The sequence below is a fragment of the Malaclemys terrapin genome, chromosome 4 (genome assembly GCF_027887155.1).
Source record: "Malaclemys terrapin pileata isolate rMalTer1 chromosome 4, rMalTer1.hap1, whole genome shotgun sequence".
Lineage (NCBI taxonomy): Eukaryota > Metazoa > Chordata > Testudines > Emydidae > Malaclemys > Malaclemys terrapin.
The window spans coordinates 3117791-3131267 of NC_071508.1; the positions used below are offsets into that span (position 1 = coordinate 3117791).

Sequence of the window (13477 nt, forward strand, 5' to 3'; positions counted from 1 at the left end):
CTCTTATATGGTGCAGTATGAGGGAATATGTGGTGGGGGTTGGAAGGGTGGAAAGTGCGGGCCTCCAACCTGCACCCCTTAGGGCTGTGCTCTGGTGAAGATACTGAGGGGCCAGCGCACCCCTAGACAACAACTCTTATTAGGGTCAGGGATCACTCAAAGACTGTGTCTTTGAAAAGCCAGTTCGGTGACTATAGCATTGATGAAGAACTGGGTTTCCAAAAAAGTAACTTTTCTATGATTTCCCCCCAATGAATAAGGGATCGTCCTCAAAGGGACTGTAACAGTGTGGCTTTCCCCTTAAAAAGGCCAGAGGCCTGGAGATGGCCAGCCCCATCCAATTAGCCCTGCCTGCCGCACCTGGGGTTTAACTGGGTGTGGAGGTGAAGGGCAGAGGGGGATGCTTGGTGGAGGAGGAGAGAGCATGAGCACACGGCATGGAGTTTGATGAGTGTGAGTTGGCTCCAAGAGGGAACCTTGAGTCTTCAGGGCAAAGGGCTCCAGGCAGGGAAGCCCGGGGAGAACCCCGGTGGGAAAGAGACTGGGAGTATGGACATGATGGGGTTTCTGAGAACTTGACTTTAAGGATGATTTTGTTATGTGAGTAAATGGAGCCCCGAGGAGGACTGTGGCTGCACTAGAGAAGAGCGGTTTGTTAGTGTGTTTTAAAGGGCCCTGGACTGAAGAAGAGGGAAACTGAGGGAGAGTGACTGCAGAGCAACATTGGGCCACCAAGTGGCACTTGGGAGGCAGCCAGCCTATGTGCAAGGACCTCCGCTCTCTGGGCAGGCTCAGAAATGCGCACAGAGCAAAATCGTAAGGGTGGAAAATTGGGCACATTTCCAACTGAGGTGGGGAAGGAAGTGCAGCCATATGTGCTCACCCCCCAAAACACCCTTCACCCTCCACAATCTCTCTCCCTGCTGCTCCACCAGGCCAAGGTGAGGAGGCTGTGCTTCCATCCACTGCTCCCCGATTAGGGGAAGAAACCTAGAACTCCGTCTTCCCCCAACTGCTCCCAGCCATGGGAAAGGGGCTCCAGGCTCACCCTCCCACTGATGTGGCTGCTTCTGGGGGCAAAGAAAGATCAGAGCTGGGCAGGGAGAGCCGGTGGGGTCAGTGTCGTGCAGTGGGAGAGACCCATGTCCCTCTCCCCACTTCAGGAATGTCCCCATTGACTCTGCACTAGTCTCTGCACTGTTCCTGCATCCTTGCCCCAGCTCCTCACAAGGTGGGTCCCGTGTCGATATGACCCTCCCTGATGATGCGGCATTGGGTGTGCTGGACAGGCAGAGGTGGGAGCCACGGCGATGATGAAAGGACTTATGGCTGATGGTCCAAACCTGAGCTAAACCAGCCCCTTCGCTCACCCGTTGTCCTAGGGCTTCACGGCCTCCCAGGGGTTTCTGGTGAGCCTGCTTCCTGCAGCGTCCCACTCCCAGCCAGCTCTGCTCCCTTTCTGGAATGCCGGCCCTAGGGTTACCTCCCCGGGCACCTGGCCCCTTCTCCCAGGAGCCACCAGAGGAATTAACACCACTCTGAGGCTGCCCCTGTCCTCTGACAGGTGTTTTTGGGTACGTCTGTGCTGCAAAGAAAAACCCGCAGTCCTGAGTCTCAGCGTCCGGGTCAATTGACTCGGGGTCACGGGGCTCAGACTGCTGGACTACAAATAAACCATGTAGACGTTCCCTCTTGGGCTGGAGCCCGTGTTATGAAACTTGGGGAGGGGTCTCAGAGTCTGGGCTCCCGCCCGAGCAGGAACGTCTATGTGACTATTTTTAGCCTGGGAGCCAGAGCCAGTTGACCTGGGTTGTGTGAGACCTGGTGCCTCAGGGTTTTCATGGCAATGTAGACGTGCCTTATAGCCCTAGATGTAGCCCTTTAAGTAGCTCAGCTTGGCCCACCTGCTCTAACACGGGGGAACTCAGCCTGCACGATTTTCTGAAACGTTTAGGTTGCTTTCAGGCTGCTTATGCAAAATGGGCCCACCCTGTGAACAGACCGATAGCGTTCTTTAGGATCACTCAGCCAAAGATCAGACTTAGCCCTTCCGTGTACTGTAAGAGGGTTGTGTTTATTTGGTGTATGTTTCTAGATTTTACAGCAATTCCAGTGTGACTCAAATGATAACATACTTCTTATAATAAAGAACTCTCTATAAAGTTGAAGGACTGCTGATAAGAAGGGGAGTCATCAGCCTCACCACCGTGGCATGAGAGTAATGAGGGCTCAGGAACTGGAATGGATCAAGACATAAACACTATAGGCCCATTACTAGTGCCTCAGCTTCAGGAGTCATGTGATTACAGCAAAACCTCAGCTTTCATTTTAAGCAAAGGTTTTAGCGCTGAAGAAAAGTTGGCTGCTGTTGAGAACTGATCAAAGAAGCAAACAAAATATGAGCATTTATAAAAGATGTCTGATTCTTTTAAAAGGATTTTGTAATGTAGTCGATGGGGCATTTTAAAAATTAATCCTATTTAAACGCATGCAAGTTTCTCCTCAAGTTTCCCAATCATTGGCCTTCTCCATGTTCCGACCCAATAGGATCTAAAGTTTGCTTCTTCCCTTTTCAGCACATCCTTCAGGTAGCGAGGGAAGATGATTTTATCATCGTTCAAGAGTCATCATATATAAAGGTTAGGAATAAAGAATTCTGAGGGGAAGAGAGCCAAGGTAAATTTGAAAACAAATGTTACAGAAATTGTATTACAATTGTTCATTAAACATGACATGATTTTACTTAGCTGGAAAAAAAAATCTCAATTTTAAACATTTTACCACCTTGGATCACACATTGCCTAGTAAGGAAGTAGACTGAGCTGCTCCCTCCAGATAAGAAGTGGATAATTTGTGGCAATGGAGCAGAGGCGGTGCGTGACTCCTGCGTTTGGGGAGGCTGGGCGGCATAAGTGCCGGAAGCTCCCTAGAAATTGGGGGAGACACTGGCACATGGACCGTGGCCCCACCCCCTGCTCTGCTCTGAGGCTGACACCCACTTGGCCTCCTTCCCCTGAGGTCCCGCCCGTGTTCACCCAACTCCACCCCAGCCCTGGCCTCCCATCCGCAAAGCTCCGCCCACACACCTGCCACTCTTCGCCCCCTCCCCTGTGGCCCTACCCCACCCACTGTTCGTGCCTCTCCACCCCGAGCGGTGGGCAGGGAGGGTCCTCGGGGGAAGAGGCGGAGCAGGGGCAGGAAGAGGACAAGCAGGAGGACGGCCTCAAGGTGGAGCATGGCGGGGCTACAGCCCAGATGCCCTTTTGATGGTGGCGCTCACTGGAGTTTTGTTGGCATGAGTATGTCACTAGGGATTGTGGTTTTATCAGGCCCCTGACTGGCGTAGCTATGCCGGCATAAGTTTTAAGTGTAGACCAGGCCGAAGCAGATCAAAGGTGATGCTTAAAAATGCTAATTACAGAGCTGCATTTTTGCATATTCCTCACTTCAATTCTGTCATAAATCACCATGATGCAAAATGTGAGGGGGAAAAAATCTTTCCCTGTTGAACTCTCTTTAGAAACTCTGAATTTTGTTACAGAATCTGCTGCCGTGTTTCGGACCCTTCAGTGGCCTCTGTGATCACAACAGCAAGCTTGCTACGAAGCTGTGGACCTACAGAACCACAGTTATGGCAACTCCGTTGTACGGCGGTGAAACATGGGCACCAAGGGACACCGGACTGAAGTTTTCAGTTCTCTTCCTCAGTTGCTCCGTATCCCGTGGCAGGACTTGATCGGCAATGAGGACATGTGAAGCTGAACCCAGCAACTGCCGGCATCAGCATGGCTGCAGGTTCGGTGGCTTTGTTGGCATGGATGTAGTATTAAGATGGAAGACCAACAAATTCTAAAAGGTATTTACCAGGGAATGTTGCTACGTGGCCGGTGATCTTGTGGGCACCACAATATCGCTAGTGATGGACGTAAACTGAATAACCACCTGAACATCACCTGAAGGATGTAGCCAGAGATCAGTCCAGGTGGTGCTTGGTCTGCAAGTAAGCCACATCTCTTTAGGATTTCCCATAATCATGATTTTCATGAGCTAAAGAAATATGTACATAAGAAGCGATATTTTTGCATGCAATTAACAAAACAAAACAAAAAAAACCAAACACACCCTGGTTTTTTGCCTATGTCCATCCCACTTAAAAAGACTCTGAGCTGTTTTTTTGTTTTATGTTAAATGCTTCCTCTAGGCTCTCTAGCGCCTGCTCCTTGGTTATTTTTTTCCAACCCTGCGGCAGATTTGCTGGCTTAGCCTTGTACTTCTTAGCAAACTTATAGTTGAACCTGTTAAAAACGAACTTCCAGTAGTCAGAAGTGTCGACGCTGGGATCGGGCTGGATGCGCCATTCTGGGTAATATCGTCGATAATCTTTATAGGGATGAAATTTCTCTTCCGTTTCTGAATTCCTAAATACAGCGTTGGAAACCACATCGGAAGAACACAAAGAGTACTCAAGCATTCCTGTCCGTTTGTTTTTGCACTGCCCTAATCCCTGAGGCCGATGGACTGTAGCAAAGTGTTCCGTATGATCCATGCCTCCTGCTTCACAGGGGACTTTACAGAATGGGCACTGCTTCCCGCAGCCAAACACGCAGTTGAAGATTTCATCCTGGGGCTTCATGGACAGGTTGGAGAGTTTGGATTCAAATTTCAACTCTTCAAATTCAGCTAAGGTTTCTTTTTCCAGCTCGGGAAGGATGGCCTGAACGTGAGCCGAAAACTGTGCAGCATTTGCCGTGTTTTTAAACCGCACCACTGCTAGATGGTCCTTGGAAATCACCAAGTCTTTCTGTAACTCTCCACAAAATGTGTCTAAAAAGTCACAGACCGTGCTGGTGCTTTTGTCACGGAGAGACTCCAAAGCAGTCCTGACTTGTTTTATTACTGAGGACAGAATCTCTTTCTCCAGGTGTCGCAACCGCGCTGTCTGGCTGTAGCGATCTAGCAGGTGTCCTTCTACCCAGATTTTGACAAAACGTTCATAGTTATTAATGTATAGGATATAGGTGTCAAAGTTTTCATATTTCAGCAGCTTCTTCAAGACAGTGAACTGGAAAAGGCTTCGGTTTATATATTCATCATACTGTCCACTGTTGAGAATGTCATCGACTATTTTTAACCCAAGTCTATTGTTCACATAGTCCACCAGGGCAGGTTTGAGACACCAATGACAGAAATCCCTGGCTCTTGTTTGGCAGGAATCCTTCCCCAAATAAAGATCTTTAAATGTGGAGAGATACTGCGGTTTTAGTTTCTCCAGAAATAGTTCAGGATCGTTTTCTTTGATGAAGCTTGCTTGCATCTTCTCTAATAAAGGAACCACTTCCCCCAAAATGTGAAGCTTCAGGTCAACTTTAAAGCAAGCGCTCGTGTGAAGTTCCTGAACGTCTGCCTCTTGAAGCCTCTCATTGATCATCCTCAACAGATTTCTGCTGTAAATTTCATCATAATCTACTTCGCTGTCTGCTATATTTCTAATATAATCTTTGCACTGTTCCATTAATGATTTAACAAGTTCTTCTGTTTTATGCCAGCATTCCTGTGTGAACCATTCATTCAGGGTCTTAATCCATGGCAAATCTAAGTATTCCTTTTTCATAATGAAAGATTTTGTTCCATAATTCAATAAGTTGCTGTATTCCTGTAGCTTTAGACTGGATGGATTCCCCTGCTTTGCCAGGTCCTCTCTCAGCAGCAACTCAATGTCTTGATAAATTTGCTTTTCATCCATACAGCCGAGCCGTATTTTTGACACTGTCTCACTCCACATTTCCTCAAACTCCATTTCCAGTTCCTTGTTGTCTGCTTTGTTCTCTCTCATTTTACAGTCTTCCAAAAGCATGTCCATTTCACCTTCAATTGTTTTTATGCACGTAGCCTGAATCGTGTTTTTCTTTCGCCATCCTTTGCTGGCAGTCACCAGATTGGAACAAATGGCACGTGAATAACTTGAACTGTGATGTGCAAACGGACGTGAATGCCTAACAAAATCTCCCGTGTTCTTGTCTCTAACTGACTGCTTTACTGCTGCACTTTGAATCCGCTCCCAAATCCTGTGCGATTCACAGCTCACTTTCTGCTGAGTCTCACTTGTTAAGTTGGTCAGGACATGAGCATCTAATTTAGCTGGAGGTTGATTCTGGAAGAAAGTTTGTTTTTCAGTTACCCACAGATTCATTTCCTTGCGGAACTCCCATTCCCACCCTACAGACTTTGCAGCTATCTTGGTGTAGGCTTCAGTTGTGAAGGGGTTTCTAAAGCTGAAGAGGAAGTCATCATGTTTTAGAGCATTCCACAGACTCTTCACCCATTCAATAAATTGGGGAATGTCTTTGGGAATGGTGTTAAGTGAATGTTGTCTTACAAATTCAAACAAGCATTTCTTTAGCCCCCACACACTCTCACTGTACCCAGTGTTCACTGGTGCCATTGGAGGGTCCCCATGCCACTGGCTGGGGATGTACCAATTGTGTTTCTCAGGATCATGGTCCATAATGTCAGAAACCGTAATTTCTTTCTGTAGTTTTTCCATCTTTGCTGCAGCTACAGTCATTTCATTCAGCTGCTCTACAAGATATTTCTTGTCTCTCATGTTTTGTTCATATGCAGCTACATCATTGACGTTCTGATGCACAAATTGGCAGATGGGCATGTGCTCCGTTTCCTCCATTCTGAGAAAGGCATGGACCACAATTTGCAGAACATCCTTCATTTCGGTGGCATTCTCCATGGCCATGTTAACGATAGTTATGTCACTCAGTCCTATCACCAGTGTGGCCAGCTCATTGTCATGTTGATAACTGTCCTCCAGCTTGGCCAGTTCAGGGGCTTTCAAGCCTTCTGTGTCTATTACAAGGATGAAATCACAGCCCAGCTCCTGCTGAAAGTTCTCTGCCACTTTAATGAGTGACATGAAGGCTCCTCGCGTACATCGGCCACTGCTCACTGCAAACTGCAGGCCGAACATGGTGTTGAGGAGGGTGGATTTCCCAGTGCTCTGCCCTCCCAGCACCGTTAAAACCAGCATTTTGGACTTTCCCCCCAGCTTGGCTTGGAGCTCAGTCAGAACATCTGTTACCCACTGCAGTGGGATGTTGGATACATCTCCATCGATCAGCTCCATGGGAAACCCTTCCAGCATCAGGTCAGCTGCTAACCTCGGGAAATGAATGAATTTCCTTTGAATTTTTCCCATTTTGCCTTCCTTCACCATTGAGTGTTCAGCCTCGTAGAACTGCCCCAACTCACGCAGGAAATGCTCCACTCCTAGGGAACTGGCAGAGATGGATTCATCCAGTTCTGGTAGCTTTTGTTCGTTAGGCTGCAAGTTAGGACGGTTCCCCTTAGCAATGCCATCTAAATTAAATTTCATGCATTTCAGGAAGTAGCGTATTTCCATTTGAGATAGTGTTCCTATTCCACTGATAAATTTAGTCAAACCATCAGTAAGGTCACATTTATTCTGCTGTGTACGTAACTCCAACAATTTCTCTTTCAGCCTAGATTTATATTCTTCTGTGGGGACGTCCCCTTGTCCTTTCAATCTGCACATTTCTCTTTCCACGTTGCTTAAGCTCTTCCACAGGTCCCCTTGCAGTTGCAGTATTTGCCTCTTGTAATTTCCAACATCTTTTATTTCTGCCGTGATTTCTTTAACGCGGTTCTTTGCTCTCTGACATTCCTCACAGTCCTCATCCAGATGGATTCCAAGTTCACGTGCGGTCACAGCCATGCCCTCCATATTCATGTCCTTGTGATGATCGTTCATTATACTTCCTATAGCAGAGCACAACTTTTCCATGAATTCCTCTTTCTTGGTCCCGATTTCTTTCTCTAGGACATGCTGTTTACTCAGTTTCAGCACTGGCGCTAATTTATTAAGGAATTCCTGAGTTTCACTCTGTTTGCCAGACTTGTAATTGAGGATGAAGTAGTATTTAGTGGCTGATCCCTGCAGAGATGATAAGAGCGTGTATTGTCTCTCGTTGATACTCTCCGTTAATATGAACACTGCTGAGGAGATCTCTGTTAAAAAGCGAAACTGCAGCCAGTGGGACTCAATGTCTCCACGCAGGTTTGTAACTGCAACGGGCTCTGGGAAAAGATCTGAATCCTCATTTCCAGCAGGGAAATACCAGGAAATCTCGACCAGCCCATCTGCGATTTCCCGAGGGATGTTCCCAGACTCCATGTCCCGATGGATGAAGAAATCGTGGTGCTGCTGGGAGGGGCTGAGAACCTCATTGAGGAGTTTGGACTTGGAGAAGCTGCAGCTCCCCATCCGCACAAAGGAAATGGTTGGCATTGCTGTGAGCACCAGGCTCTCCTCTCTGAACCCTCTGCTGTCTGCCAGGGAGTGTGGCCTCCACTTCCTCACAATGTCCCTCATGGCCCACAGCATTAGGGTGCACTTGGGGGTGTCGAGGGCAGGTAGCAGCAGAGGGAGGGCAAACTGGCACATGGACATTTTGGACAGGATCTCCTGCTGTAGGAAACTGTCTGAGCAAAGCAGAACAGCACAGAGAACATCGAGGGGGTGCAGAGAAGCTCTAGCGTCCATGTTGCTATAATGAAGAACATTGCCACCATCGCCTTGTCCCCCATTGTCATCACTGCTTGCTTTGTCAGCAGATGCTCCCTGCCCAAAGCTTGTGTTTCTGGCGGTCCCATTCAAAGCTATGACCTTCCTCAGAAAATGCCACGGTAAATCCCCTAATGCCCGAGGAGTCCAATTCTGTAGACTTTCTGGGTTGATTTCCTGGAGATCTCTCAACCCCAGCTTCGTGCTTCTGTGCTTCTCCATCTTCAGCTTGGACAGGAGGTCCTGGAGTGCTCTCCTTCTCTCTGCAGAAAGAGGTTAAAGCATGAGCAGGTTTCAGAATCCCTCTGGTATTAAATATACCTGTTTTGAACGTGTTTATTCTGACATGTATCAGTGAAGTGGTGGGAATTATCTGTTTGCAACCCCTGCTAATGCAGTCTGGCTCTTTTTCCTGCACTAGAACCTGGAACACATATGGAAGTTTGAGTCTGCTATAGCCTCCAGGCTATGGAAACTGGGTTCTTTTGCCTAGCCAGGGGAGAGTCATGCTTTTAAATCAAAGGTCCCAGGTTCAAGCTCTGCTAACAATGACCCAACCTTGGGTGGTGTTCTGAGTGCACTTTCCGTATTGATTTCAAATCTCCCCTTTCTTTATTTTTTTGTGAAGGGTGGTTCAGAGCAAAAAACTGCATTTTCTTGCCTGTGTTTCTTAGGCTATGTCTGCACTGCCGGCTAAATCGATACAGCGGTGTTGATTTAGTGGGTCTAGTGAAGGCACAGTAAGTCAACGGCAGAGCGCTCTCCCGTCAACATCTGTACTCCACCTCCCCGAGGGGCAGAAGCTATTTCAATGAGACAGTGTCTCCCATCAACATAGGTCGACTTACAGTGGTGTCTATACCATGCTAAGTTGCATCAACTTCAGTTACGTAACTGAAGTAGTGTAACTTAGATCAACTTTCAGCATTAGTGTAGACCAGCCCTTAGTATGTAAACACAAGTTTCCCCTTGCATGAACACTCTAGGAAACTGGAAGTTGACATACCAAAGCCTTCCTTTTTACAATCTCATTCTAGTCAAATTATTGACAGAAGTACTGTTAATCTAGTGCTTCAACAGGCATTACACGGACTCTTACATTACACGATGTTTCCATTAAAATAAGAAAGATTCAAATGTATTCAGTGTCCATGCTAGAAAATGATTCCTCAACAATTAAACCCCATTCAAGCAGCCGATACGCTCAAAACATAGCTAAAAAAAGAAAAAAACTAATTTCTGCTGTAGGCCAAAGTTTGCTTCCCAAAATGCATTTACAACAGACAGCCACCACTGCTGCTAACCCAAACCAAAACTCACTGAGTTCCCCTTCTAGGCCTAGACCTTTTCCGTTCACATGCACACACCACTGGATGGAGAAAGGGAAGCCAGCTGCCTTAATGTGACATGCTCTGTTTTACTTCACATTCATGACACACATAGATATGGTCATACAGTCAAAGTGAATGTGATGAGGGTCACATCTTCAATTAAGGAGTGATGCGTATTCATACCTCAAATACGGATAGAGAAATTTGGGATGCTGTCTCTCACACTGACCCACTTCTGTGGTCTCATGCCCCTTTTTTTGCTTCCTTTTTACCAGTAGATAGCGCGCTCTGGGATGAACTGGGGGGACATTTTTGTCATGAAAGCAAAAAAAAAAAAAAAGTATCAACTCAAACCAGTGGGGTCTCACCCTAATTTTTTCTGGCCCTGAGGTGCTTCCAACAAAACATGCAGTTGGAAATTTTGCTCTCTCTCCTCTCATTCCAACCATGAGGCTCCATGGGCCTTGAAGGCCGGTCCCCAGGTGGCCTTCGCATCCCAGCCCTCATCCAGCCACTTGTTAGTAAGCGATGGGCTGGGAATGACTAATGGAACCCTAGCCCCACCAGAAGCACCGCCCATGGGAGTCATGATTGGAGGAGCGGCTGAGCTTTTTAAGCCAGAAAGAGACACAGGAAGTTGTCTGTGCAACTAGGTGAACTCCTGGCTGGCTGCTATGTCGGTCTCTGCCTTCTCGCCGAGCCCTGAGCCCAGCTTCCCTGCCTTGCTCCTGGTTCCTGCCTTCCAATGTTGTTTGTGATACCTGCCCCGGGTCTATGACTCTCGTGCCGGTCTGACCCTTGGCTTGACTCCCGACTCCAGCTCTGACCACTAGGTCTGACTGTTCAAGTCCTGGTCATGATGCCAACCATGAAATCTCTTCCCAGTTTCTCTCCTAAGTTCCAGGACTATGGAAATGGCCATGTTTAGCCTGGAAGGGCTAGGCGCTTACCAGATTTCACAAGGGGGACTGAGTCACCTACAACCAACATTTTAGCACCACTGGCATTCACAAAACCTCTGCCCAGCTGCTGCCTTATGCTGTAGGTGCCCAAAATCCCCGAGGAGCCCAAGTTTCACCCAGTAAAGTCCCTGAGGCAGCTCAGTTTCGGCAGCTGGGCCTGCGCGCAGACACCTACGTCTTGACGCGGCCCAGCAGCTTTGTGTCTAACTAACATACCAGCCCTGGTAGGACTCAAATTCAGCCTCCCCCTGCCTAGCTCGCCAGACTGGTCAGTGTGCTAAAGCATGTCTACTAGAGCAAACCTCTTGTTATATCTAGTGGGTTGCTCACTGTCTTAAGATATAAAAGATCTGGGTTCAATCCCCACTCTGCCACATACCTTATTGGCTAAAATTGCTGGGAATCAACTCATACTGAAAGTCATTCCATAAATGTGTTTATCTAGATACAGAAGAGGAATTACCTACCTTTAAAAAGATCTTTCTCCTCCAACTCTGGATTTTGCTGAGTGTCTGATTCCTGTTTGGAGTTTAAAGCATCTAGCAAAGAAAATCAGAGAGACAAACACATATTGGTTCTATGTTTATATAATCGCTGTGCATTTTCTCTAGCGACTTACGTGTGTCTGCATTTTCCCCACCTTTGGTTTTATTAGGAACAATCTGAGCATGATGACGAACTGTTTAAAATTCCATGAAAGTAATCTGACACAAGCAGGTCACAACAGGGAGGTGGAAACTGTTGGTAGAAGACCACACCATTAACTTTTGGTAAGCCAAAGTTGGACACAAGCCACACGATGACTCAATTGAAATGGAAACTATTTTTTAAAAAAAGCATTGACTAAAAGTGCAGAAAGTTTCAAATAATAGGTAAGAAAAGCAAAATGAAAATAAGAAAAATATGCACGTTACATTGGAAGGTCAGGATAGTTGTCTCCCTTTTACAGATGGGGAAACTGAGGCACAGATCTGGGAAGTGATGGCAGAGCTGGGAGTAGAACCCAGACAGTCATGATCCCAGAACCAGTGAAAGGAAAGAGCTGCAACCACAGGTTCCGATTCCTTGAGTGCTCCAGGGTGCAAGCACCCAGGGGAGAAAAACATAGTGGGTGCTCAGCACCCATCAATCACAGCTGTTCAGAGGCGCCACCGATCAGCTGTTAGATGGGGCTGCCAATCAGCTGTTTGGTGGCTGGGGGAAGCACTTGGGGGAGGGCAGAGAGCAGCAGGTGGCGGGCAGGCGGGGGCCTCGTGGGAGGGGTTGGAGCAGGGGCAGGAAGAGGCAGAGTGAGGGCAGGGTCTCAGGGGAAGGGGTGGAGTGGAGTCAGGGCCTCACAGTGGAGCAGGGGAGCAGCGTCCCCAGGGAAACCTAAAAGTCAGCCCCTATGGCTGTAATGAAAATCAAGAGAGCATTTGAGGCACAAAGAGGTCAGAGGGGATATTTCTCCTGCTTGAAGAGCTTTGCACAAACTTATCAAGGGGAAACCATTAGAAAGGAAAGAAACTACATCTGGGGAGTGAGAAAGGAAAGCAAGTCCAGAAGTGAAGAATATTCAGGGATGGGGGCTGATTTTTTCCTGGGGTTGCCACTTACCATTTCCTGTTGCCTTGGCGAGTTTCTCTGCTAAATCCCTCTCGTTTATTGATTTCAGCGCCTCCACGGTCACCTCCACCGCATAATTTCCTTCATAGCAGCTGATCAGCTTGTCAGTGAGGTCGATGACATCCACTTTCTTCAGTGTCCCACGGCCGATATGTTCATATCCCTCCTTCAGTGGCATTTCGTGCAGTTTGAACTTGAACTTCTTGAGCTCATCTTCCCCCAGGTCTTCCAGGGTCAGCAGCAGATGATCTCTCAGGGTCTTCGCCATCTTGCCTCCTCAGAGGAAAGCTGTGCACACTGCCAGGCCAGGGCAGAGTGTGTCAGGAAACAGCTGCACGTACGCAAAGGGCAAATTTCTTCCGGAGGCTCCGGAAAGCTGAGAGGTTGTTTGTTTAGAGATCAAAAGAAAAAAAAAAAAAAAGCAGAGAGAGCAAAAACGAAACTAGAGCTGTACGGAACTAGACTCGAAGCAAGCCCCTCCTTTCTCTCCTCCAGCTCCCCCGACAAAACCAGCGCGGTGCCTCTGGTTACTATCCCCCATGCAAATTCCAAAACACGCATCTGAGCCCTTGTCTCCATTCTGCTGGCACCTCCTTGCACCGGCATTATGACTGCATTCCTATTATTACGCCCTCCCCTTTCCCTCTTGCTATCTATGGTAGATAAAGACACTGGCAATAAGAAGCCCACCTTGTCTCTCTCATACACACGTTTTTCACCATTGATTTTAGTGACGTCATTCCTGATTTACGTCAGTGTGATGAAGAGGTGTTGGGAAATCAACAAGGGATGGTCATCAGTCAAGCTGTGCAGGGCTGTTAAGTGGGGCCTGTGTCAAGCTGCGCATGGTGCAGGGAAACAGATAAAGCCAATGACCCGGGCTTCCCTCGCTGTGCTGGGGTGATTAATGGGATGCGTATCTCCCTTTGTCTGTTCCCCCATAGACCCAACCTTGCCTGCGAGTGCACACACCAAAAGAGCTACTT

General features: G+C 47.7%; 1 protein-coding gene across 1 annotated transcript; it reads right to left on the reverse strand.

Moving 5' to 3' along the window:
* Nucleotides 1-2071: 2071 nt before the first annotated feature.
* On the reverse strand, nucleotides 2072-12773 carry LOC128836556 (up-regulator of cell proliferation-like). Its single transcript, XM_054026923.1, has 3 exons — nucleotides 12483-12773; nucleotides 11354-11425; nucleotides 2072-8856 (listed from the first exon to the last, which is right to left on the reverse strand). The coding sequence occupies exons 1-3, from the start codon at nucleotides 12757-12759 to the stop codon at nucleotides 4151-4153; spliced, it is 5055 nt and encodes a 1684-aa protein (XP_053882898.1). The 5' UTR covers nucleotides 12760-12773; the 3' UTR covers nucleotides 2072-4150.
* Between the last annotated feature and the right edge of the window lie 704 nt (nucleotides 12774-13477).